Source organism: Armigeres subalbatus, chromosome 3 (assembly GCF_024139115.2).
Source record: "Armigeres subalbatus isolate Guangzhou_Male chromosome 3, GZ_Asu_2, whole genome shotgun sequence".
In the NCBI taxonomy this organism is placed as follows: Eukaryota; Metazoa; Arthropoda; class Insecta; order Diptera; family Culicidae; genus Armigeres; species Armigeres subalbatus.
The window spans coordinates 126444216-126471748 of record NC_085141.1 but is presented as its reverse complement, the minus strand read 5'-3'; the positions used below and the strand labels follow the sequence as shown (position 1 = coordinate 126471748).

General features: G+C 41.2%; 1 protein-coding gene and 1 long non-coding RNA gene across 2 annotated transcripts; one reads left to right on the top strand and one right to left on the bottom strand.

The window, feature by feature from the left end:
* The first annotated feature begins 13822 nt into the window (after positions 1-13822).
* LOC134227107 (uncharacterized) lies at positions 13823-14910 on the top strand. The gene is made up of 3 exons (XR_009983612.1): positions 13823-14017; positions 14090-14333; positions 14650-14910. It is a non-coding gene; the product is annotated as an uncharacterized LOC134227107 (long non-coding RNA).
* Positions 14911-25251: 10341 nt separating this feature from the next.
* LOC134221971 (uncharacterized) lies at positions 25252-27326 on the bottom strand. Its single transcript, XM_062701129.1, has 2 exons — positions 26714-27326; positions 25252-26658 (listed from the first exon to the last, which is right to left on the bottom strand). The coding sequence occupies exons 1-2, from the start codon at positions 27233-27235 to the stop codon at positions 25252-25254; spliced, it is 1929 nt and encodes a 642-aa protein (XP_062557113.1). The 5' UTR covers positions 27236-27326.
* Positions 27327-27533: the final 207 nt, after the last annotated feature.

Sequence of the window (27533 nt, the reverse complement as noted above, 5' to 3'; positions counted from 1 at the left end):
AAAGGAGGCTTCTGAGCTTCTTGAAGAGAGGCATCTGAGCCTCTTGAAAGGCGGCTTCTGAGCCTCTTGAAAGGCGGCTTCTGAGCCTCTTGAAAGGAAACTTCTGAGCCTCTTGAAAGGAGGCTTCAAGGCTTCCGAGCCTCTTCAAAGAAGGCTTCCGAGCCTCTTGAAAGGATTTTGAAAGGAGGCTTACAGGCCTCTTGAAAGGAGACTTTGTGCCTTAAGAAAGAAAGCCTTTGAACTTCTTGAATGGGGGCTTCCGAGCGTCTTGAAATGAGGCTTCCGAGCCTCTTGAAAGAAGGCTTCTGAGCCTCTAGAAAGGAGGCTTCCGAGACTCTTGGAAGGAGAATTTTGAGCCTCTTGAAAACGACTTCCGAGCCTTTTGAAAGGAGCCTTCCAAGCCTCTTGAAAGGAGGCAACCTAACCACTTGAAAGGAGGCTTCTGAAGTGCCCAGGAGGCTCCCGAGCCTCTTGGAAGGAGGCTTACAGGCCTCTTGAAAGGCGGCTTACGAGCCTCTTGAAAGGAGGCTTCCGAGCCTCTTGAAAGGAGGCTTACGAACCTCTTGAAAGGAGGCTTACGAGCCTTTTGAAAGGAGACCTTCAAGCTGCTTATTATAAGGCTTCCGAGAAGCGTAGAAGGATGCTTCTAATCCTCTTGCAACGAAGCAATCGAGCTTTAGTGAAAAAAAAAATCATTTTGTTCATTTGATGTTTTGTTCGTTTGATCTTTTGTTCTGCAGCCCTTCATACATTGTGCTGATTGTGGAAGGCAGAATTCAATTAGGATTTATTGATCGCATTGCATATTGTGTACAATATAAATTTTTGAAATAAAAAAATACATATTGCGTACAATATAAATTTTCGAAATAAAAAATACACAATCATCAAAACTTTATCAATGAGTTTTGATTGAAATTGTAATACGTCCGCCATTATGCATTTTTGTCCGAGGTACCCCAAGGACCAGCGAAAGGTACCCCAGGGGTACATGTACCCAGGTTGAGAACCGCTGACTTAAATCAATCAATGAGTACAGCCAGCCAGACAGCAAACTCTATCACTTGATCGAGCCGTATTAATGGATATAGAGTAACTTGACATCAATGTTCACATATCTAATTTCCACTGTCTCATGTCAAGATTCTCCTTGTCAAGTGAAATAGCTCATACCATGAACTTGATCTTAACTTTTTATCGTGATATTTATTATAATAAATGTTATAATCTGAATTGGTTATTAGCCTTATATTCATTACTTATTATATTTATAACTTATTTAATACTGATTATAATGAAAATAACATGTTAAGTTGAAGAAAATAAATATATATTGCAGCATAAATAATATCGTTGTTTTCTTGTAATGCAATTGATCGACTAAGCCTCGGACTAAGCAAAATAACAAAATTATCTTTATGCTACGTTTAGACAAGGCAAGTGAATTGAGCAAGTCGCTTGAATCGGACGCGAATGGAACGTGTAAACACCTTAATTCATTTCACTTGAATGAAAAGAAAGTTGAACATGTTCAACTTTTGGCAAGTCAATTGAATTCAACTGAGTTGTTCAATTCACTTGCCCTGTCAAAACGTAGCATTATTCAACTACATTTCCAAAAAAAAATCAAATAAAATGCAATCAATTTGCAATGATCTATTTGAATTGTAAAAACAATTGTTTAACAATACATTTTATAGTTTAGTTCAAAATCTTTGACAATACAAGAACAATAAAAATCATTGTTTTGTGTTCCCAAATATATGGGGAAAAAAAGATTTTCTTACTGTTACGGTAACTAACAACCCTACTTTTCTATTGTAAAAGTGCCAATAACAATTCATGTTATGGTTCATCACAATATATTCTATTGTATTTTTAATGTTCATCTCACATTGATTTTTATTGTATTTTTAATGTATTCTTTCTTATTATAACAAAAAAAGTTACTGTTTTTTTATTGTTCTTTTTATTCGGGCGTTGACAATGACAACGCCTCCCGGAAAAGTTTCTCTGCGAAAATCAACGATGTCTTCAACGTTGGCATTTACGTTAGTTCAATGTTGTTCGCTTACGTTGACGTTGATATGCCGAAAATTCAACGCCGTTGACGATAAATCTTTGAAAAGTTAACGTTAACGGTGTTAATCGTTTATTAACGTTAACAACCCTGCTTTCCACCAAATGGTACATATTCAATTTTTGTTTCTTAATACTAAGTTAATAATAATCTTAAGTTAATAGAGATTTAAAATTAGACCATTTCAAGTAATAATTTCCATGCTGCTGCATTTAATTCATATACTTACTTGATACTTGATGGGCTGCAGATCTTCAATGAACCAACGCCGAATGCAGAATCCTTCTCCACTGGACTCGATCCTGGGTCAATCGCTTCTAGTCGCCCTGAACATTAAGCGCCCTCAGGTCCTCTTCAACTGCAAAAAGCCAACGTGTACGCGGCCTTCCACGAAGCCTGCAGCATCTTCCGAGTTCTCTACTAAATATTATCTTCGCTTGACGTTCTTTCAGCATACGAACAACGTGACCAGCCCACCGTAGTCAGCCGTGTTGTACCGCCAGATACCGTTCTGCTGTTTACCGCCGAGTATTGTCCGCAGCACCTTACACTCCGAAAGCTCTCCGATCAGCCTCCTTTAACGTCCATGTTTCATGGCCGTATAAAGCCACCGGAAAAATCAGAGTAGTATACAGCGTGAGTTTTGTTCTCTCAAAATTTTTCACCATCCAGCACCATTTCGCTACAACCACCACTAATAAACCCACGTTGATTGCCAGCGACCATGTACTTCGTTTTGCTGGTATTGATCGTGGATTCGAGTGCATCACCTTGCTTGAATCTATCTAAGGTAACAAATGACGTCGATATTTCAACCCTTATACTTGATTTAGATCCGTCCACCGTTATACGAATCAGCCGAATCAGTTTCGCCGGAAAACCATGTTCAGGTATAATTTGCCATAATTCATTCCGTTTCACTGAATCGTACGACGCCTCGAAAATCACAAATCAGATGATGTGTCTGCAAGTTGTAATCTCGGAATTTATCAAGGATTTGTCTCAGGGTAAACATTTGATCCGTCGTTGATCGGCCCTCACAAAAACCTGCTTGGTATTCGCAAACGAAGGACTTTCCAAGCGGTCTCAATCTGTTGAGCAGAATACGGGAAATAATTGTGTACGCCGAATTAAGGAGGGTTATTCCTCGGAAATTGGCGCTCTCCAGTCTGTGCCTTTTCTTAAAGAGAGGGCAAATGAGGTCGACCAACTAGCTAGCAGGTAATTGCTCGTCTTCCCATATTTTCGACATAATATGATGCAGAGCTTCTTAAAGCTGCTCACTGTCATGCTTGAGAAGCTCAGCCGAGAGCGGGTCCTTCCCCGTAGCCTTATTGTCTTCTGCTCTTTAACAGCTTTTTCAACCTCATCTAGTGTTGGCGATTCCACAGCTTGTCCATCGTCGCTAATATTTATTCTATTCACCGATGCATCGTCGCTTCCACTATTCAACAAAGTCTCGAAGTGTTGCTTCCACCTGGCAGCCACTTCGGTTTTGACTGTCAACAAATTTCCTTGTTGGTCGTTGCACATGACGGGAGATGGCGCTGTCTTTCTCCGCACGCCATTGGCAGACTCATAAAACCTCCGCATATCGTTCTGCTCCATTTTTTCCTGCGCGTCACTAATAACTTGATCTTAATATTCTTTCTTCTTCCTGCGGTGGGTTCGTTTTTCGGTTGCTCTTGCTTCCTTGTACCGATCTCTATTCGATCGGGTACCCGATACCAACATCCGGCTTCTGGCAACGTTCTTCTCGTCTGTCACTCTCTGATACTCCACATCTAACCAACCCGCCCTGGGTCGCCTCAGTGCAGTGCTTACAACTTCTCGTGTTGTTGTACTCACCACTCCATGGATCGACTCCCATAGATCGTTGATGTTGTCGCTAACGTTGATTGCACTTATCCGTTCGTCGAGCTTCTGGCGGTAATCAGCCGATACTCCTTCCGCCGACAATCGCTGGATATTGTAACGCACCGTTCGCTGTGATCTTTCATTCGATACTGTTGACAACCGTGATCGGATTTTACTGATAACGAGGTAGTGATCAGAATCAATATTCGGACCTCTGAATGTCCGCACATCGATAACATCCAAGAAATGGCGCCCAGAAAATGGTCTATAGGGTTGCAAGTTTTACCATTTGGGTGTCTCCAGGTGTGCTTTCGGATATTCTATCGTGCAAAGTAGGTGCTACTCATGGCCATCGCGGAGTGAAGGCTCTCTTTACCGATTATGGGACGGAAAAAGTCCTCTCTACCGACCTGAGCGTTAGCGTCTCCGATAACAAATTTCACGTCATGCTTTGGGCACTCTCCATAGGCTTTATCAAGACATTCATAAAACGTGTCCTTCACGTCGTCGGATTTATCGTTTGTCGGTGCGTAAACGTTGATTAAGCTGTAATTGAAGAATTTGCCCCGTATCATTAACACACAGATTCGTTCGCTAATGGGTTTCCACCGCATCACTCGCTTCATCTGCTTGCCCATCACTACGAAACCAACTCCATGCTCTGCTTTTCCGCCGCCGCTGTGGTAGATGTTATACTTGAATGCAGTGTTATTCGTGGGGTCCAAGGCTCGAAATTCACGTTCTCCGGATTTAATTCTTATAGCGGATTTATAATAGCAATCGCCATAGCTAGTTGCTCAGTTTTATAGCCAATCTTATTGCTATCAATAAACCTCTCATAAGTATACTGAAAAGCTTGGGATTGGGACAAGCACTCCGAAGAAGATGACAACGCCGAGCGGGACGACGATGACAACGATTTGTAGCATTTGGCCTGTTCGGTGACGTCGTCAGCGAATGTGGGGCCGAAGCGGTAGCTGCCGGTAGCTTCCAGAGAAGACACGACTGCAGCAGCCGCATTTCCGGTATGGCTTCTGGGGTTTGAGAAAACCGTGGAAGTTTCTTCCAAGATGCTTACATCAAGTTTCAGACGGCTTGCGATTGTCCACTGGATAAAAGTAACTTACAATATGCTCAATAAGATAGCTCAAGCTTTATTTGGAGTCATTGGACGATTGGTCCTTTTTTGTATCAACCATATTTTCTTATTAAATATCTCGGCTGTGCATATGCACAGCACCTGTTTCGAAATAGACAAATTGATATGAAATTTGCGAAAAAGAATCCACGTGTCTTGGAGGGACTCGAACCCTCAACCTCCTACTCTCTAGACAGTGATAACCCCTACACAACAAGACCACTTAAAGGTCACGTTTACGGAAAAGCCATCAGAATCCGAGTACCAACCTCCACCGCGGTTAGCTCTTTTTTTGCAAATTGAATATCTTTCGGATGCTTGATTTGTCCAATCTGTGCTTTACTGTTGTATATCCACAGCCAAGTGAGTGCACATTGTTTATTAAACGAGAGGATAGCATTCACATAAAAACAAGCCGCAATAAATTTGTTATTTGGCATATTTAGTCAAATGGACATTTCATCCAAAGTGGATTGCAGCATTTGTTTTGCCTTTCTCCCATACAAAGTTTACGTAAAGCTATATGCTCGCTCCACAACCACACTGTTTATATTAGCCAGGTTGGACTATGGAACTAGAAGTTATGGTCAAATTACTTTTATTACGCCAAAATCGTCGCCCTCTTTTCCGGCACTAACCCTCAACCGATTTACTCGCAACAAGTTGCATTGGACGCATAATTCTGTCTCATTGTTTCCTACTGGAAATTGGCCAGATCGGTCTATTGAATTAGAAGTTATGGCTGAAATACATTTTATTAACCAAAGATGGGCAGAAAAGTCTAGCTCGTTTTTGGGCACGTATCCTCAACCGATCTATTTGCAACAGATTGCATTCAACAGGGAATTCTGCCTCATTGTTTCCTATTGAACGTTGACCTGATTGTACTGTGGGATTAGAAGTTATGGCCAGAATAAAAATATTATACGCAAAATGCATTTCGAAAACTTATTTATTTTTCCGGCACTTATCCGATTTACTCGCATCAAGTTGCCTTTAACGGCTATTCAAACTATAGGTCAGATCAAACAAAAGGCTCAAAATATACGTCAGAAAAATATTTTTTTTAAAATTTTTTGGAAACTCACTAGTTTGTTGGGCACTTATTCTGAACTAATTCACTCTCAACAAGTTATAATGGATGGGGAATCATTTTTCATTGTTTGATGTCGGAAACGAGCCTGATCGAATTATGGGCTCTGAAAATATGAGGAAAATACTACTTTTTGTATGCTAAATACGCTACAAAAATTTACTTATTTCAACGTCATTTGTCCTAAACAGATTTATCGCACAAACTATTATGTCAAACTTAAAGTGCGTTTTAAACTCATTTTTCAAGTTCGATCGAATAAAGATATGAGTTAACAAAATGCATTAATCACAGCATTTTTTCTGCTGTCTCGTATCTCTCCATGAATATTTAATAAAATGTTTGTCGGAGCAACTTAACTGCATAACTACATAACTCATACGTGTCTATTAAAAACCCGCAACCCTGAACCGTCCACTTGTTACCATAGAAACAGAATATAACGCTGGACTGGCCAAGAAAGATGCTCAATTATAAATATTTCAATTGTGTTCATAATCATCTTCTGGAAGGAGCAGACTATGACATAATTTTAGACAAAACCCCTTCTCCAAAGCTACATTAGCTGGTGGGATTGGTCTACCAAATTTTTGGCCCTGTAGCAAAAAAAAAACATCAAGACTATAAAAAGACAGGAACACCGTCTTCGACCAGAGGTTGTACAGACTGAACATTTAAACACCTAGCACGAGACAATGGACATAACACCCAGTGGACCAGTGGAGGATTTTCGATTACGAAAAGTTTTCTCCTTACCAGGGCGGGAATCGAACTCGCACTCACTCCAAAGTACTTGTGCTTAGACGATTGACGTCGCTAACCGCACGGCCACGAAGCCCTAAAGTTTCCATTTCCCGGCCATTTTGCCTGTTCCGGGATTCGGGATGAAAATTCTTGTATATCCTGGAAATCCCGGGATCCTGGAATTTTCGATATTAAACATATATTTTTTTGTTTTGAAAAAGTTTTTTTCGAAGTTTAGGGATAAAGTCAGATGAGGGGCCAGGGGTCAGATGATACAGAATTCAAATTGAAACTATATTCAATTTAAATTTAAATCAATGCTTGGTTTGACTTCAAAAAGCAAATAGTATTTGTGTTTGTATCGGAAAGTAGGGTTTCTGGAACAAATGTTCGCCAAGTTCGAAAAGACGCATTCGCTGTCCGTCGAAGTAGGCTTGATTGTTTGTATTATATATTGGATTTAGACCATTTCTAAGTTTTCATTCAAGCAACGTATTTTCTCTGGCAATACAGTGTCAGACACCTCGCTGTAGACGGAAGATGCGCAGGGGCAGCAGGGACAGCAGGGACAACATGGACCATGTCCAAGGGCTTGACGACCCCTCCCCAGCTGTCTGCGAGTCAGGGAGAACTGCCTAGGGCGTGGTGGGATTTAGCAGTGGGCTCTGCTAAAATCCCTCCCAAAAAACCACAAGTGCCCGTAATCAGACTCTATCAAAGCGACTATGTGCCGCTTCAAAAGCACAAGCCCAGGGAGTGCCAATTGGCATGGGGAGTGTCCCTACTTCAGTAGGGTAGCGCGTGAGCTGCTTCGGCAGGGAGTGAGTGATCTGGTTGTGCTGAGGCAGGAGTGTCATAGCGTGTCGCCGCTATTGTCACCTCGAAGCGCAGCAGAAGTCTGAGTATGGACTGCACATGCTGAGGTAGGAGTCGAGATACCCATCGACACCTTGAGGCATTGCAGTGGAGTGTTAGAGTGAGCACCCGAAAAAGGGTCACATGGAGCGAATGGTCTTTGGAGAAGCTGCTTCGGCGGCAGGGTAGCAGTGGGTTGTACCCACACACCTACAGTTGTGCACATGTGGTGCATGGGGAGTGTCCCTGTTTCGGCAGGGTAGCGTGTGGTCTGCTTCGGCAGTGGTGTGATTGATCTGCTCGTGCTGAGGCAGGAGTGTCGTAGCGTAATATCTGTAGGCCCAGGCAGTTACCGCTATTGACACCTCGAGGCATGGCAGCGGAGCGCCCAGGAGAGCATTCAAGTAAGACTCAAATGGAGTGAATGGTGTGCGAGCACCCAAGTCAGTCTCGCGTGGGACGAGTGCCTGTGTGAGCGATAATGAGCGAGTACGCTTAGTACTGCCATCCCCCCAGAAGTAGTACTGCGAGGTAGTTCCTGGGGGAAACGATGGTGGAGCCCAAGGGAGTTTAGTCGGTATTACCGGTATGGTCGAGTCCGACACTCCAGTACACTTCCGTGTGGTAGTTTGGCAACTACAATGCACGTGTACTGGGTTGGTGTGTAAATGCATTCTCCCTTGTAAAAAAAAAAACCCAGATTAATCCACCTAGCGGTGATGGTGCCTTTCTCGTGCATTGTAAAATGTACTGAAAAAATCACATAGGAAAGGTCAAAACAGCACTTTAGGGGATAGATCGCATATTTTCTTTCATTTTGCATGGTTTTTGCATTAATTACTATGCATTTCCACCATTCTTGACAAAAATTTTTTTTTCCGATTTTGAAATTTTTTTTCCCAGGGGTGACCCTTGGGAAAAACGATGATTTTCCAATAATTCCGAAATGCTATATCGGATCGGGCCAATTTTCAACAGCAAACAATGGGACCGCATTCCCCGTCGAATGCAACTTGTTACGAGTAAATCAGGTAATGCGAAGTTCCAAAAAGTGTGTCTACAAAATTTGTACACATACACACATACACACACACACACACATACATACATACACACAAACAGACATCACCTCAATTCGTCGAGCTGAGTCGATTGGTATATAACACTATGGGTCTCCGAGCCTTCTATCAAAAGTTTGGTTTTGAGGAAATTATAGCCTTTACGTATACTTAGTATACGAGAAAGGCAAAAAGACGGAAGATGCGCAGTGGAATCGTACTGGGACCATAAGCTCACGAGTCACAACGAAAACACAATGGTAGAGTTCCCTATACTCCATTGCAGGTTGAATTGCAGTACGGGATCCATGAATCGGTTGTCTAAGTTACGTGGCGCCGTGTGATCATAAATTGACTGCATTAATCATGGATAGCGTCGTACCGAATTTATCGGGGCAGGTCAGCAAAAGTCTAAGAAGAACTTTAATCCAAAACATTCAGAAGCTAGTCAGAAGAAGTCCTGAAGGAACTCGAATCAAAACACAAACATAGGCGACGAAGAGCTCAGGATAACTAGCTCGGTGTTAGGAGGGTCGAGAAGATTAACGAGGCGTGTACAAATGATAATTAAATTACGCGTAAAATAGAATCCCAAAATAAAATAAAATAGAAAAGCTATATAAACTTTATTCGATTTATTAAAACTATTTTTAAATTCACAAAATATTTCAGGTTGTGTAGTGTAATGTTGAAATATGTATCGGATAGTGTGCGACTCATAGTTGTAGATAAAAGATAAGCAGGAACTATTCACCAGTTAGATGTATCTGCTGTTTTGGTATATCAAGGAATACTGTTAGCTAGCGATATATTGTAGATACTTGTTGTTTCAATATAAGAGAGCGGCAGTTGCTGGCAGAAATATCAGTAATAGGGTAAAGAAAACTTGAGTCCCGGAAACCTCCTCGATTGTCAGTTTAACTTCTGATAAGCTTCAAACCTCTGATGCACTTTGAAACGTTTTGCTGATATTTATCTATCTATAAATTGAAACAGTATTGATAGCATTAGATCTTTTAGCTATCCATATGGTATGTGCTTACCATAATCATGGGTAGGACAATGCTTCGACTGTCCTACCCAGGTATTTCCTCCCGGCGCCACTGAGTAAGCCTGAGTTAAAAAAAGATTTTTTGTCCCGGGTATCCCGGGATTTCAAAAATAATATCCCGGGAATCGGGAAATCCCAAATTTTCCTTAATTCCGGGATTTTTCGTCCCGGGATGTCCCGGGATGGAAACTCTAATCAAGACAAATCTGAAGTCTGAACATCAGAATTCAATTCAACCCATAACGCTCAATTTGGTTTCACTGGGCGGTACTGCCGAAGTCTTAGTTAAACGGGGTGTTTTGAAAGAAAAATAATGCAATAGTTATTATGAGGTATTGGAGAGTCTACCACAGGTAGTTTATTGCTGTTTTAGTTTATTGCTGGACTTCTATTCAGACGCCATACAAGCTTTTTGTGGCAGTTGGATAGAAGCCGGGCTACCAATCACCGAAAAATTTCTTATTTTGAAATTCCATGTTATTGAATTTCGTGAGCGCATTACAGGGAGGCCTTGCAAAGTATACGGAGCCAACAACGGAAGCCATCCACAGAAATTTCTATACTATCTCGCAAAACTACAAAATGCCATATAATCACAAACAGTATGCAAGTACCTAAACTGATGCACGGTGGTAGCATATAACAGTGGTCACATAATGTAGACGTCCATTGAGGTTCAAATCAAGTTTAAAATAAAGAACATAAATACTACTTAGAACTAGTTCGTAGTTTTATTTTATTGTTGATTTGAAATATTAAAAAGTGCATCTTACCGTGCGGCTAAAGAAGGCTCCAAATCTATTCATAATAAACGTTAAGGCTCAAGGCTCCATAACTCTGTTTTGAATATTGCTTGTTAGTATTGGTGAGGCAACTAGTACGAAAAAAGTGACGAAAATTTGAGGTGGGTGGAAATGGGGTGGTAAAAGCTTGTCAGCTGCTACATAATGTTGCCAGATGCAACAAAATGTTTACTTTTGAGCATTTATGAAATATTTATTATATGGAAACTTATTTTAAAATTATTCATACACCACTGGGCTTTCAACATACAACGTTGGGGAAAGTACAGTAAAACACTTTGATTCTCCGAATATTTGCATTTTATCCGGTAAAATTTCGCGCACCGAGCACACTGAGACAGTTTCCCAAATAAATGTATGACAAAATTGTGTCTTTTTTATTCTTCATCCGCAGACTGTTTGTTTGCTGCTGCGTGAGTCTCGTGCCATCCATCCACACTTTCTTGTGCGCAGTGCTCGAGCAGAATCGAGTTGAATTAGGCTGGCACACAGCCTTGAAAGAGTGCTGACCACAGGTACTGATTTACTAGTTCTAATCTGTAAAATGAGTAAGGAATAATGAAATGTATATTTGCCACCAAAACCGATTATACGTTGAGAAATTATTCTACGAAAACATTGATTGTGGGGGAGAAAATAGTAAATGCGCTGTCGTCTGCTTGGTCGTCTCTGCTGCTGCGGCTGCCGTGGTTTTTTTTTTTGAGGATGAATGATACGGTTAAATTAAATGTCAACCATTCTCCACCCTGCCAACAGAAGCTTGCATAATCTTTTCTTTTTTTCTGGTTGATTTGATTAATTCGACAAACCGCAATAATTATTTGATTAAATAAATCTGGCAACGATGAAATGATGATTCTTTTCTTGTATATGCATAAAGTTGTTTGCGTGTCGACTAGCATATTCGATGTATTGTTTTGATATTTCTAAGTTGCTTTGCCGAGATTTTGAGCGCACTATTTCACCTAATGCGATAGTTGATTTGGGTGTTCCGAATTTTGCAACATTCACAATACGGCCGTCAAATTTGTCTCTCACTTCAAATTTTTAAAGCAGTTTTCGTTGTTTTTTCGACATGAAGTGAAGAAATTGGTGTTCAACATCGAAGACAAAAGTGAAAGTTAGGTGATGAATTATGTTTAGTTGTGATAAAATCAAGAAAACGGGGAGAAAAGAACAAGTGAAAAACTGAGTGCATGTTCAAAACAAGTGTATGGGTGTGTTTCGATCGTTCGGAGTTGGTGTGTGTACAATTAGTATACGAAAATTTGTCTAGGAAAAACGCAGTTTTAAGCGGTTTTCAGTCAAATAAATAATAATTAATTAGCTAGGTGAGTGAAAAATTCATATAAAAATACCATGAATATACGTTAACTGAGGTAAGTTGGTGAATAGCAGTGAAATATTTAATTTTGGCTAAAATTGTATTAGTATTAGTGCGAATGAGAACAAAATCATCTTCATCATCAAATTGATTACGGTTTATAGAGCCTTAAGAACATTTAAAACTGGTAGTAATTTGAATATAACTTCTACTATTTTCATCATATGAAAAATGTTTTTATATGAAAATGTTCCTTAAAGCATCAGTGGTTGGATTTTATATAACTAGTTTTAAAAAATTAAAAAAAAATGGAAAAGGGTTTCAGCATTCCGTAATCAAATATGTACAAGATACAATGATGACCAGATTTTTAAAATGTCCATACTTTGAAAGTCTGTAGAGTATTCCGAATAGTTTATAAGTCTATTTTAATCATAAACTTGAATCCGGCGTACCGTATATACATTGTCAGCGCTAAGCCTTCAATTGCTTTTTATTTGTATTGTTTTACTTCTTTAATAGAATTTCTCGACACATTTTATAATGAACAAGAAAGGTATCATCAACGTTAGGTGGATTATTATGGGTTTTTTATTCTTTTCATGGATATTCTTTCTTTCACTCTATATTCACACAATACTGCCGTAATCTGGAAAAGTGACGTTTCAACCATTTTCCGAAAATGGTGTTAACGAGTAGTACTCTTCGTGCTCTTTAACAGAAAAATAGAAAACTAGTATGTTTGTAATTTGGCGCATACGTCACTTTTTCAGATTACGGCAGAAAACGTAATTAGTTCGGTATAAAATGCACTTCAAGCCATAATTCGTTATTGATTAACCCTTTCCTTCCCACGACTTTTTCAAAGATTTCAATACGAAAGAATCGCCTCAGAGAAAATGCTAGAACAACATTTATTTTTCATGACAAAATTAGTGGAAAATGAAAAAGTTTTTGATTGTTAATCAATAATTACTGGATTGTTTTCAATAGTTTCATGTGCCAAATATTGCTTTTTGTTTTCGAAACAACTCGATGAAAGTTGAAAGGTGCAAAATGTGATGGAGCTCTACAGCTACCATGAAGGAAAGTGATAAGAAAATTATTTTGAGCTTTTTAGTGGAATGTCTTCACTTGTCATAAGACGAGTTAATACAGTCCCATTGAATTCCACCACTTAATTGCAATTAAGTGGTGGAATTCAATGGGACTGTATTAACTCGTCTTATGACAAATGAAGGAAAGGCTTAATCGAAGACTTAATTTCGACCAAATGGCCATTCGAGCTAATACCCTTTAATGCCCTTAAATCTCCTTGATGAATATATATACAACTTTTTATTATGATGAAAGCTAGCAGCTTGATTACCATACCACAATTTCCTTTCTGGCAGCGATATGCCAACAATTACAGAAAAGTTTTTTTTTCCTTGTGAGTAGCACATGAAATTTTCATTTTTTGACATACCCGCCCGAATAAAACAAAACCTTAAGTTACACTGTACAAACCGTACAGAAACAATACAATTTATAGGTAACAATTAAAAACATTGTTCTTGTATTGTACGATTTCTGATGCAAATAAAACATTCTATCGTATTACAATAAAATTACAATAATTTGTATTTATTTGACCGTTAACAAAAATAATGTATTCAAAATGGCGATTCTGCAAGTGATTTGTTTGGTTACCACAACTTAGTTTTTTGCTTCTGCTGGGTAATAATATTTGTTTTCGGTAAATACTAACTGAATTGGGATACACAGCTAGAAGATCTTTGTACGAATAATCTGTTTCTTTATTTACTTGCAGGTGTGGTGGAATTTAGGTGGTTTCAGTGTATCATAGTTTTGGAGCCATATTGGAGCCGATTGTATTCTGGGGTAAACGAGATCACGGAAAGGATTAGCTTAACATTACCATAATCAACTAGACGGACGTTAGAGCGGAAACGAAACAAAACCCCCATTCCTCAAAGGCGAATTTGTCTTCAATCTGTAGGATTATCAACAGGTACGTAAACAGGACAGTTTAATATACGACAACTTTGGCTCACTATTTACATTTTTAACCATAAAACTCCAGAGGTCTTCACGGCCATTCGGCAGACGAGACACGGAAGACGAGCGGTGGTTTGAAGAGCTGCGTCTTTCGATCGGTGATCAGGCGGTTCTTCCCAGAGTTCTTCAATACGCCCCGGCAGCAAGAATTCAATGTTTGGAAAGTGATTTTCAACATCACCGGAGACGGTCGAATACTGGCCGGACTTTTCAAAGGCCCAGCACTTTGAAAGTTTGATGCTAAAGTTGGAATAGGCTACCTGCAGGGGGTGAGTATTTTATGATTCATAATATTATGATTTTTTTAGAAGAATTTTCAACAATACAACTTCTTTAACTTCAATGGCTCAACTTCAACAACTCCGTAATTATTGAGAATTTGTTCCAAACCCCTCTCATAAGTAAATCAGGATTTAAATTGAGAGATCTCCACAGTTCCTTAAGACCAATAAAGTGTCAAGTATCTATTTTTATGCATATACGGGAAACAGCAGGATTTTGGTAAAACGATGAGCACAATGCCGCTAAGGCATGCTCGTACTCGTTCGCAGCAAGTCCCTACTATATAATATTTTCAATTTGCAGCTTAGCGCCCATAAGGGGTCACCAGTTAGCCGTGCGAGCAAAGGCGTAGGATTGCCAATCCGCAAAAGCTTTCAACTAATAACTGAGGAAATGCTAATAGAACACTAAGTTGACAAGGAGTCCGAAGCAGGACAAACTCCAGTTTAAATGTAGAGGAAGCCTATTAAGCACAATTATTAGCTTCGCAGTTTCTAAACCAAGTTCCCATTTATGTATTCGTATATCAAGTCTATTATGCAGTATATCATAGCTATAACATGAAAATACTCTTATGGTATGGCATCTGTTAATTCACTTAAATCAGCGGTTCTCAACCTTTTCTTCAGAGGTACCCCTTCGAACGTTTGCATCTATTGAGGAACCCACTCTCGAAAGTAGGCTTCCAATCCTCTTGAAAAAATAATTCCTAGCCCTTTGGAGGGAAGCTGTTTTCAGCTTTTGAATCCATATTAAAGTCGGTTTCCGCGCATCTTGAATAAAGGCTTCTGAGCCTCTTGTAGATAGGTTTCTGAGCCTTTTGAAGGCGGGTTTCGAATCACTTAAAAGGAGGCTTCCTTTGCATCTTGAAAGGACGCTTCTGAACCTCTTGAAAGTATGCTTCCAAGCCTCTTTATAGAAGAATTCTGAGCTTCTTGGAGCGAGGCTTCCGAGCATCTTGAAAGGAGGCTTCCGAACCACTTAAAAGTAGACTTCCGAGCCTCTTGAAAGCAGGCTTCTGAGCCTTTTAAAAGGAGGCCTACGAGCTTCTTGAAAGGAGGCAACCTAACCACTTGGAAGGAGGCTTCCAAACCTCTCGAAAAGAGGTTTCCTAGCCTCTCAAAAGGAGATTTCCGAGCCTATTGGAAAAAGGCTTTTGAGCCTCTTGAAAGGAGGCTTCTGAGCCTCTTTAAGGAGGCTTCTGAGCCTTTTGAAAGGAGGCTTCTGAGCCTCTTGAAAGGAGGCTTCTGAGCCTCTTGAAAGGAGGCTTCTGAGCCTCTTGAAAGGAGGCTTCTGAGCCTCTTGAAAGGAGGTTTCTGAGCCTCTTGAAAGGAGGCTTCTGAGCCTCTTGAAAGGAGGCTTCTGAGCCTCTTGAAAGGAGGCTTCTGAGCCTCTTGAAAGGAGGCTTCTGAGCCTCTTGAAAGGAGGCTTCTGAGCCTCTTGAAAGGAGGCTTCTGAGCCTCTTGAAAGGAGGCTTCTGAGCCTCTTGAAAGGAGGCTTCTGAGCCTCTTGTATGAAGGCTTCTGAGCCTCTTGAAAGGAGGCTTCTGAGCCTCTTGAAAGGAGGCTTCCGAGCCTCTTGAAAGGAGGCTTTTGAGCTTCTTGAAGAGAGGCATCTGAGCCTCTTGAAAGGCGGCTTCTGAGCCTCTTGAAAGGCGGCTTCTGAGCCTCTTGAAAGGAAACTTCTGAGCCTCTTGAAAGGAGGCTTCAAGGCTTCCGAGCCTCTTCAAAGAAGGCTTCCGAGCCTCTTGAAAGGATTTTGAAAGGAGGCTTACGAGCCTCTTGAAAGGAGACTTTTGTGCCTTAAGAAAAGAAGGCCTTTGAACTTCTTGAAAGGGGGCTTCCGAGCGTCTTGAAAGAAGGCTTCCGAGCCTCTTGAAAGAAGGTTTCTGAGCCTCTAGAAAGGAGGCTTCCGAGACTTTTGGAAGGAGGATTTTGAGCCTCTTGAAAGCGACTTCCGAGCCTCTTGAAAGTGAAAGGAGCCTTCCGAGCCTCTTGAAAGGAGGCAACCTAACCACTTGAAAGGAGGCTTCTGAAGTGCCCAGGAGGCTTCCGAGCCTCTTGAAAGGAGGCTTACGAGCCTCTTGAAAGGAGGCTTACGAGCCTCTTGAAAGGAGGCTTACGAGCCTCTTGAAAGGAGGCTTACGAACCTCTTGAAAGGAGGCTTACGAGCCTTTTGAAAGGAGACCTTCAAGCTGCTTATTATAAGGCTTCCGAGAAGCGTAGAAGGATGCTTCTAATCCTCTTGCAACGATGCAAACGAGCTTTAGTGAAAAATAAAATCATTTTGTTCATTCGATGTTTTGTTTGTTTGATCTTTTGTTCCGCAGCCCATTGTGCTGATTGTGGAAGGCAGGAATCAATTGGGATTTATTCATCGCATTGCATATTATGTACAATATAAATTTTTGAAAAAAAAATACATATTGTGTACAATATATTTTTTTGAAATAAAAAATACACAATTATCAAAGCTTTATGAATGAGTTATGATTAGAATTGTAATACGTCCGCCATTACGCATTATTGTCCGAGGTACCCCCAAGGACCAGCATAGGTACCCCCAGGGGTATATGTACCCCAGGTTGAGAACCGCTGACTTAAATCAATCAATGAGTACAGCCAGCCAGACAACAAACTCTATCACTTGATCGAGCCGTATTAATGGATATAGAGTAACTTGACATCAATGTTCACATATCTAATTTCCACTGCATAGGACGTCTCATGTCAAGATTCTCCTTGTCAAGTAAAATAGCTCATACCATGAACTTGATCTTAACTTTTTATCATGATATTTATTATAATAAATGTTATAATCTGAATTGGTTATTAGCCTTATATTCATTACTTATTATATTTATAACTTATTTAATACTGATTATAATGAAAATAACATGTTAAGTTGAAGAAAATAAATAAATATTGCAGCATAAATAATATCATTGTTTTCTTGTAATGCAATTGATCGACTAAGCCTCGGACTAAGCAAAATAACAAAATTACCTTTATGCTACGTTTAGACAAGGCAAGTGAATTGAGCAAGTCGCTTGAATCGGACGCGAATGGAACGTGTAAACACCTTAATTCATTTCACTTGAATGAAAAGAAAGTTGAACATGTTCAACTTTTGGCAAGTCAATTGAATTCAACTGAGTTGTTCAATTCACTTGCCCTGTCAAAACGTAGCATTATTCAACTACATTTCCAAAAAAAAATCAAATAAAATGAAATCAATTTGCCATGATCTATTTGAATTGTAACAACAGTTGTTTACCAATACATTTTATAGTTTAGTTCAAAATCTTTGACAATACAAGAACAATAAAAATCATTGTTTTGTGTTCCCAAATATATGGGGAAAAAAAGATTTTCTTACTGTTACGGTAACTAACAACCCTACTTTTCTATTGTAAAAGTGCCAATAACAATTCATGTTATGGTTCATCACAATATATTCTATTGTATTTTTAATGTTCATCTCACATTGATTTTTATTGTATTTTTAATGTATTCTTTCTTATTGTAACAAAAAAAGTTACTGTTTTTTTATTGTTCTTTTTATTCGGGCGTTGACAATGACAACGCCTCCCGGAAAAGTTTCTCTCCTTGGTGAAAATTGACGATGTCTTCAACGTTGGCATTTACGTTAGTTCAATGTTGTTCGTTTACGTTGACGTTGATATGCCGAAAATTCAACGCCGTTGACGTTAAATCTTTGAAAAGTTAACGTTAACGGTGTTAATCGTTTATTAACGTTAACAACCCTGCTTTTCACCAAATGGTACATATTCAATTTTTGTTTCTTAATACTAAGTTAATAATAATCTTAAGTTAATAGAAATTTAAAAATTAGACCATTTCCAAGTAATAATTTCCATGCTGCTGCATTTAATTCATATACTTACTTGATACTTGATGGGCTGCAGCTCTTCAATGAACCTACTCCGAATGCAGAATTCTTCTCCACTGGACTCGATCCTGGGTCAATCGCTTCTAGTCGCCCTGAACATTAGGCGCCCTCAGGTCCTCTTCAACTGCAAAAATCCAACGTGTACGCGGCCTTCCACGAAGCCTGCGGCATTTTCCGAGCTCTCTACTAAGTATTATCTTCGCTTGACGTTCTTTCAGCATACGAACAACGTGACCAGCCCACCGTAGTCAGCCGTGTTGTACCGCCAGATACCGTTCTGCTGTTTACCGCCGAGTATTGTCCGCAGCACCTTACACTCCGAAAGCTCTCCGATCAGCCTCCTTTAACGTCCATGTTTCATGGCCGTATAAAGCCACCGGAAAATCAGAGTAGTATACAGCGCGAGTTTTGTTCTCTCAAAATTTTTCACCATCCAGCACCATTTCGCTACAACCACCACTAATAAACCCACGTTGATTGCCAGCGACCATGTACTTCGTTTTGCTGGTATTGATCGTGGATTCGAGAGTGCATCACCTTGCTTGAATCTATCTAAGGTAACAAATGACGTCGATATTTCAACCCTTATACTTGATTTAGATCCGTCCACCGTTATACGAATCAGCCGAATCAGTTTCGCCGGAAAACCATGTTCAGGTATAATTTGCCATAATTCATTCCGTTTCACTGAATCGTACGACGCCTCGAAAATCACAAATCAGATGATGTGTCTGCAAGTTGTAATCTCGGAATTTATCAAGGATTTGTCTCAGGGTAAACATTTGATCCGTCGTTGATCGGCCCTCACAAAAACCTGCTTGGTATTCGCAAACGAAGGACTTTCCAAGCGGTCTCAATCTGTTGAGCAGAATACGGGACATAATTTTGTACGCCGAATTAAGAAGGGTTACTCCTCGATAATTGGCACACTCCAGTCTGTGCCCTTTCTTAAAGAGAGGACAAATGAGGCCGTCCAACCAGCTAGCAGGCATTTCCTCGTCTTCCCATATTTTCGACATAATATGGTGCAGAAATTCTTAAAGCTGCTCACTGCCATGTTTGAGAAGCTCAGCCGGGAACTGGTCCTTCCCCGCAGCCTTATTGTTTTTCAGCTCTTTAACAGCTTTTTCAAGCTCACCTAGTGTAGGCGACTCCACAGCTTGTCCATCGTCGCTAATATTTATTCTGTTCACCGATCACTTCCACTATTCAACAAAGTCTCGAAGTATTGCTTCCACCTGGCAGCCACTTCGGTTTTATCTGTGAGCAAATTCCCTTCTTGGTCGTTGCACATGACGGGTGATGGCGCTGTCTTTCTCCGCACGCCATTGAAAGACTCATAAAACCTTCGCATATCATTCTGCTCCAATTTTCCTGCGCCTCGCGTATCACTTGTTCTGCATATTCTTTCTTATTCCTGCGGTGGGTTCGTTTTTCGGTTGCTCTTGCCTCCTTGTACCGATCTCTATTCGATCGGGTCGCGATACCAACATCCGGCTTCTGGCAACGTTCTTCTCGTCTGTCACTCTCTGATACTCCACATCTAACCAACCCGCCCTGGGTCGCCTCAGTGCAGTGCTTACAACTTCTCGTGTTGTTGTACTCACCACTCCATGGATCGACTCCCATAGATCGTTGATGTTGTCGCTAACGTTGATTGCACTTATCCGTTCGTCGAGCTTCTGGCGGTAATCAGCCGATACTCCTTCCGCCGACAATCGCTGGATATTGTAACGCACCGTTCGCTGTGATCTTTCATTCGATACTGTTGACAACCGTGATCGGATTTTACTGATAACGAGGTAGTGATCAGAATCAATATTCGGACCTCTGAATGTCCGCACATCGATAACATCCAAGAAATGGCGCCCAGAAAATGGTCTATAGGGTTGCAAGTTTTACCATTTGGGTGTCTCCAGGTGTGCTTTCGGATATTCTATCGTGCAAAGTAGGTGCTACTCATGGCCATCGCGGAGTGAAGGCTCTCTTTACCGATTATGGGACGGAAAAAGTCCTCTCTACCGACCTGAGCGTTAGCGTCTCCGATAACAAATTTCACGTCATGCTTTGGGCACTCTCCATAGGCTTTATCAAGACATTCATAAAACGTGTCCTTCACGTCGTCGGATTTATCGTTTGTCGGTGCGTAAACGTTGATTAAGCTGTAATTGAAGAATTTGCCCCGTATCATTAACACACAGATTCGTTCGCTAATGGGTTTCCACCGCATCACTCGCTTCATCTGCTTGCCCATCACTACGAAACCAACTCCATGCTCTGCTTTTCCGCCGCCGCTGTGGTAGATGTTATACTTGAATGCAGTGTTATTCGTGGGGTCCAAGGCTCGAAAATCACGTTCTCCGGATTTAATTCTTATAGCGGATTTATAATAGCAATCGCCATAGCTAGTTGCTCAGTTTTATAGCCAATCTTATTGCTATCAATAAACCTCTCATAAGTATACTGAAAAAGCTTGGGATTGGGACAAGCACTCCGAAGAAGATGACAACGCCGAGCGGGACGACGATGACAACGATTTGTAGCATTTGGACTGTTCGGTGACGTCGTCAGCGAATGTGGGGCCGAAGCGGTAGCTGCCGGTAGCTTCCAGAGAAGGCACGACTGCAGCAGCCGCATTTCCGGTATGGCTTCTGGGGTTTGAGAAAACCGTGGAAGTTTCTTCCAAGATGCTTACATCAAGTTTCAGACGGCTTGCGATTGTCCACTGGATAAAAGTAACTTACAATATGCTCAATAAGATAGCTCAAGCTTTATTTGGAGTCATTGGACGATTGGTCCTTTTTGTATCAACCATATTTTCTTATTAAATATCTCGGCTGTGCATATGCACAGCACCTGTTTCGAAATAGACAAATTGATATGAAATTTGCGAAAAAGAATCCACGTGTCTTGGAGGGACTCGAACCCTCAACCTCCTACTCTCTAGACAGTGATAACCCCTACACAACAAGACCACTTAAAGGTCACGTTTACGGAAAAGCCATCAGAATCCGAGTACCAACCTCCACCGCGGTTAGCTCTTTTTTTGCAAATTGAATATCTTTCGGATGCTTGATTTGTCCAATCTGTGCTTTACTGTTGTATATCCACAGCCAAGTGAGTGCACATTGTTTATTAAACGAGAGGATAGCATTCACATAAAAACAAGCCGCAATAAATTTGTTATTTGGCATATTTAGTCAAATGGACATTTCATCCAAAGTGGATTGCAGCATTTGTTTTGCCTTTCTCCCATACAAAGTTTACGTAAAAGCTATATGCTCGCTCCACAACCACACTGTTTATATTAGCCAGGTTGGACTATGGAACTAGAAGTTATGGTCAAATTACTTTTATTACGCCAAAAATCGTCGCCCTCTTTTCAGGCACTTACCCTCAACCGATTTACTCCCAACAAGTTGCATTCGACGCAGAATCCTGTCTCATTGTTTCCTATTGAAATTTGAAGTATGGTATTAGAAGTAATGACTAAAATACATTTTATTAACCAAAGATGGGCAAAAAAGTCTAGCTCACTTTTTGACACGTATCTTCAACCGATTTATTCGCAACAGATTGCATTCGATGGGAAATTCTGCCTCATTGTTTCCTATTTAAAGTTGGCCAGATCGGACTATGGGATTAGAAGTTTTGGCCAGAATAAAAAATATTATACGCAGAATGCATATTGAAAATTTATTAATGTTTCCGGTACTTATCCGATTTATTCGCAACAAGTTGCCTTTAACGGCTATTCAAACTATAGATCAGATCGAACAAAAGGCTCAAAATATACGTCCGAAAAATATTTGTCTTCTAATTTTTTGAAAACTCACTCGTTTGTTGGGCACTTATTCTTAACTTATTCACTCTCAACAAGTTATAATTGATGGGGAATCATTTTTCATTGTTTGATGTCGGAAACGAGCCTGATCGAATTATGGGCTCTGAAAATATGAGGAAAATACTACTTTTTGTATGCTAAATACGCTACAAAAATTTACTTATTTCAACGTCATTTGTCCTAAACAGATTTATCGCACAAACTATTATGTCAAACTTAAAGTGCGTTTTAAACTCATTTTTCAAGTTCGATCGAATAAAGATATGAGTTAACAAAATGCATTGATCACAGCATTTTTTTTCTACTGTCTCATATCTCTCCATGAATATTTAATAAAATGTTTGTCGGAGCAACTTAACTGCATAACTACATAACTCATACGTGTCTATTAAAAAAACCCGCAACCCTGAACCGTCCACTTGTTACCATAGAAACAGAATATAACGCTGGACTGGCCAAGAAAGATGCTCAATTATAAATATTTCAATTGTGTTCATAATCATCTTCTGGAAGGAGCAGACTATGACATAATTTTAGACAAAACCCTTCTCCAAAGCTACATTAGCTGGTGGGATTGGTCTACCAAATTTTTGGCCCTGTAGCAAAAAAAACATCAAGACTATAAAAGACAGGAACACCGTCTTCGACCAGAGGTTGTACAGACTGAACATTTAAACACCTAGCACGAGACAATGGACATAACACCCAGTGGACCAGTGGAGGATTTTTCGATTACGAAAAGTTTTCTCCTTACCAGGGCGGGAATCGAACTCACACTCCATAGCACTTGCGCTTAGGCGATTGACGTCGCTAACCGCACGGCCACGAAGCCCACAAAGTTTCCATTTCCCGGCCATTTTGCCTGTTCCGGGATTCGGGATGAAAATTCTTGTATATCCCGGGAAATCCCGGGATCCCGGGAATTTTCGATATTAAACATATATTTTTTTGTTTTGAAAAGTAGAAGGTTGTATCCGAGACACGACCGCCAATTGGACGTAGGATTACGTAAGTGTAGAAGATTTTATTTTGAAACTCTGAATATGTTTCTTGCTGCTGATTTTTGAAGATGGGGCTGTATATTCAATCTGGGTTGGAATATCCTCGGCATGTCGCATATCCTGGAAATAAATGGGCGAAAACCCGATTGTTACTATAAACTCATTTCGGTTTATAACTATAAGCAGAGTATTAAAGAAACAGAAGATCGGTAAACAACAGCCTTAACAACATCTTCCTCCATGAATATTTGGTGGCCCTGAAAAGGGCCGTTTGTTTATGTTGGCTTGAAGCCTTTTGAAGTGATGTACGCCGTGGTCCCGATGAATGTTAAAGGATGTATCAATCCACTGTTGGGCTGAATCTGTAGAAAACAAAGAAAAGAACAAAACGGAAAGAATGTTTCATATTAAATACATTATGATCTAAATATAAATTTAGTTACCAAATACTCAAGTTTCATTTTCAGGATCAATTATCTATTTTTGCTACGGACTGTCCGGCTGATGTCAATGATTGGTCATTCAGGTTGAAATCGAACGTTTCGGCAGATGAACTAGCGGAACAACGACGATCAGTGACGTTAATTCACTTCACTGGGATGGCATCGGTTCTAGAATAAAATAACATAACTGATGAAGAGAACTATGTTTAATTCTAAATCATTAGTTTTACCTCGGGGCACCGCAAGAATCGACAAAATAGGCCGGCGGTAGGAGAAGTACGTGCAGTATCTCCTGCATTCCACACTTACGTTCCGGGTGGACGTTAGATCGAGACATGTGCCACCCAGAGTAGTCGCTATAGTTGGATCCGAAGCACAATCCAGATAGACAAGCTGCTTCATGAACCAAATGAAATCTCTGTTCTCCTCTTTCGTCACATCAATATTAAAGTCTCCTGACACTACCACGGGCATGGCAACATGGGTGTACTTTATGAGGTTGCGCACTAAGAAATATTTCTTTTGCTTCAGGGTGGTACCTAGTAAATATACAAAATTTAATGCAACATACTTAAAGACAAACACAACTATACTATTTGATTATACCTGGTGAAATATATACCGCAAACAGTAACGTGCGGGTTTCCATGATCGAAACCTCTGCAGCACAGCAGTCCCCATATTCGTCTGCTACACTCAATGCTGGGTCATAGCTTTCATTGAGCTTCGTAATGGCGTGAGAAACGGCCATAGTTGACGAACCAGCACGTTCAAATATTGCCACTCCTCCCGCTCTTGTTCCGTCACGCTTCTCTTGACAAACACAAAGGTATCCATTGATGTTTGTGGTTGTGCCGTTGTCAAGTTGTTTCGCTCATTGCAAGCAAATCAACGGCGGTAAGCACCCGATCTGTTGCAATGTCCGACGAGTGTGCAGTCAAACTTTGTACATTGATGCTCATCAACGTACAAGCCAACCTGTTTGCGGTTATAACTTCCATGATATCGTCTGTAATGGTGCGCATACGATGGTTACTCAAACGTTCAAGTTCCGTCCGAAGGTCGTTCATGGTCATAGAACCCTTTCCGTGGTGGAACCGGAATGAGTTACTGGCATTCGTCAGATACAATCCGTCGATTGATGTAACCCTGGAAAGACCAACGTAAACTAGCTGCTGTTCCTGACCCTTATCGTAATTATATACGACTTCCGAGAATGTGCCTCCCTGGGACTTATGGACTGTGAGGGCACACGCACTTACAACGGGAAACTGAACTCTTTTGCACTTAACACCACCGTTAAGGGTTACGTTCGCCGATCGTTTGACGATTGGAGTCCAGCCTGTTTGTAGCACCCCAGGTCTCGAATACACCAGCGGTCTGGCCTTCACTCTCAACATCTTCCCAATGGACTCATTTTCGAATGCCATCCAAAGCCTCGTGATTGCCTGTTGCTGCGAGTTTCCTTCGTTGTACTCAACATGCATGAGCTCTCCGATCGCTCCGTTCACGATGCCATCTTCGACATCCACGTTGGTGGTCAGCATATAAGGTGTACCAAGAACAAGACGCAACAGATACGGTAAGCCACCAGTCTCTACTACACTCATCTTATGCACCTTTGTGCGAGCACTGGCCAGCTGGGAATTGTCCTTATAACCAGAGTATAGGTCATCTGCAGTACATTCGACAGCCTCTCGATCCATCAACGCCACAGAGTTATACCGTTCGACATCAGCGTTCCGATGGAATAACCGGATCCCTCGAGGGACATGCTGCCGACACCACTCCTCCGTACGGAACCTGCTTTCAATAAGCTCGATTTCCTCAGACGACATCCGCTCACCGTTGCCAATTTTGTGAGAATGCTGGAGAACTGCTCGTTGGTTTGTCGCATAACTTGAACCAATGGGTAGAAGTCAAGAGATTGCCATAAAACGGCGCCATGCATAGAGTTTATGCTCGGTTTAAACACCGCCCGTGCATTGACCGGTGGCAATTGACGAAGATCGCCGCAAAATACGATCGGCATTCCACCGAATGGATCGTCGTAGTTCCCCGTGATTTCTTGAAGCCGGACATGTACTGTGTTGAGGACATCAGCACCCAGCATGCTTGTTTCGTCGATAATGATGAGCTTCACGTTGGCGAAGGCGTTCCGGTACAGTTGTAATGCCTCGAAACTCAGCTTTGAGCTTTGCCTACGCGACATGCAAATCCGGAATGCGGAATGCACTGTTGTTCCACCTATTGCAACCGCTGCTTTTCCAGTGGATGCGCATGCTACATAAGCGTTGTGCTGCTTATTATGAGCTTGGCTGTACCGGTTCACTGTCTCCATTAGAATGCGCAAAGTGAATGTTTTGCCACAGCCCGCCGGGCCAGTGAAGAATATTTGCACTGGTTTGCAGTTTTCTTCAGAAGAATGCAAGCTGTGGATTACTTGCACAATCAAATCCCGCTGCTCTGCATTCGTGGCACGCACCATTTCACAATATTCTTGCTTTGACAAGACATTTGATCGCTGTTTGACGACAGCTGCCAAGGGTCCTGTTGGCAAGTTGTGAATATCGTCATCATTCGGCTCCATGACGATCGTGCGTACGAACTCATCGCGCTTCTGGTCGGCAATCACCTGCTGCTCATCGTCTTCGCTGCATATACGGATGTATTCCTCCACAACCTGGTCCAAGTTCATTTCGCAGTCATACTCCTTGTGCTTTGCCAAAATGGCGGCCTCGTTGTCTTCATACAACTTCAGGAACTTGTTCCGATCAAGTACATCGCAGACTTCATTCCTGAACGGTAGGAAGAGGAGAACCATCTCACGCTTATAGTCGACCATTTCCGCCATACTGTATGAGCACCAACGCAATACACGGGGAACTAAACGGAGTCTATATGAATGCTTCGTGGATCTTTCTTCCGAATAATATGCTGCGAAATCCGCCAAGCAGATATCATCCATTCCTCGGCGCAGTTCATACCGTTGGATGATGTTTAGCGTCCACACATCGGTGGAATTGTCGTCGAGATCCTCTTCGTCCATCTGTTTGTTCCGCTTCTTGGATTTTATTCGCTCTTGTGGCCACATTGTCGCAATAAACTCAACCTAAAACGAAATTGAATTCTAAATTGTGAAAACTATATCATTTGATGAATAGTACCTTGCGGCTGGCTTCTGACATCGGTTGCCGAAGCAAATACCAAGCAGCCTCCTGGGCAGACATTTCCACGGAATTTAACATTTTTATGCTGACCTTCTTCAACAATCCATTGTAGTCCTGGTCTGGATGCTCTTCCTGGAGCTTTATGAGGTCACGATGTAAACTACTTATGCCTCTGTTGGTCTTGTTTACGTATTCCACAACATAAGCAGCACATGAAAACTCCTCCAGCACAAACTGCAAATCCATATTGGATTTGAGCTTCTCAGCGATCCAAGGATTGAATGGATTGGTCCAAAGCTGCGTCATGGAACGTTTCAGCAGAACTGTTGGTCGGCGAATGGAAGAGCGAATCACGTCCAAGTAGTAATCGTACGTGCAACTGCTATCAACGAGAAACGCGTCAAGGCTATCGTAGACCTTCGTTTCAAGAGCTTCCCGCATTTTCGCTGCCTTTCTGTTTAGCTGTTGAAGTCGGCCATCCCCGGCTGTAATAGGGATCAGAATTCTGGTTTGATCCATTGGCCAGTACGGAATATTAAACCGGCAACGTTTATCATTTCGCTTGAAACACGTAAACGTGTGTTTATGAACCTAAAAGGGTTTGACATTGTGAGTGATTACTTGCTCGAAACTATGCGAAATTTAAACCCACCTGATTGCCATAGGTTTCAGGCAGATCTTCCGATCTGATGGAGCACAGAAAATCGATCAACTCAACAGTAGCGGGCATTCTTTCGGAAACATCCTCACGGGGATCGTTCGCCAGCCAGAGCAGAATATGTGCATGCGGGCTGCCACGATGCTGGAACTCGATCCT

Coding starts and splice junctions, on each gene's coding strand:
- LOC134221971 (XM_062701129.1), bottom strand. CDS start 27,235: ATGGATCAAACCAGAATTCTGATCCCTATTACAGCCGGGGATGGCCGA. Junction 26,659..26,713: donor TGTCAGAAGCCAGCCGCAAG/GTACTATTCATC, acceptor ATTTCGTTTTAG/GTTGAGTTTATTGCGACAAT.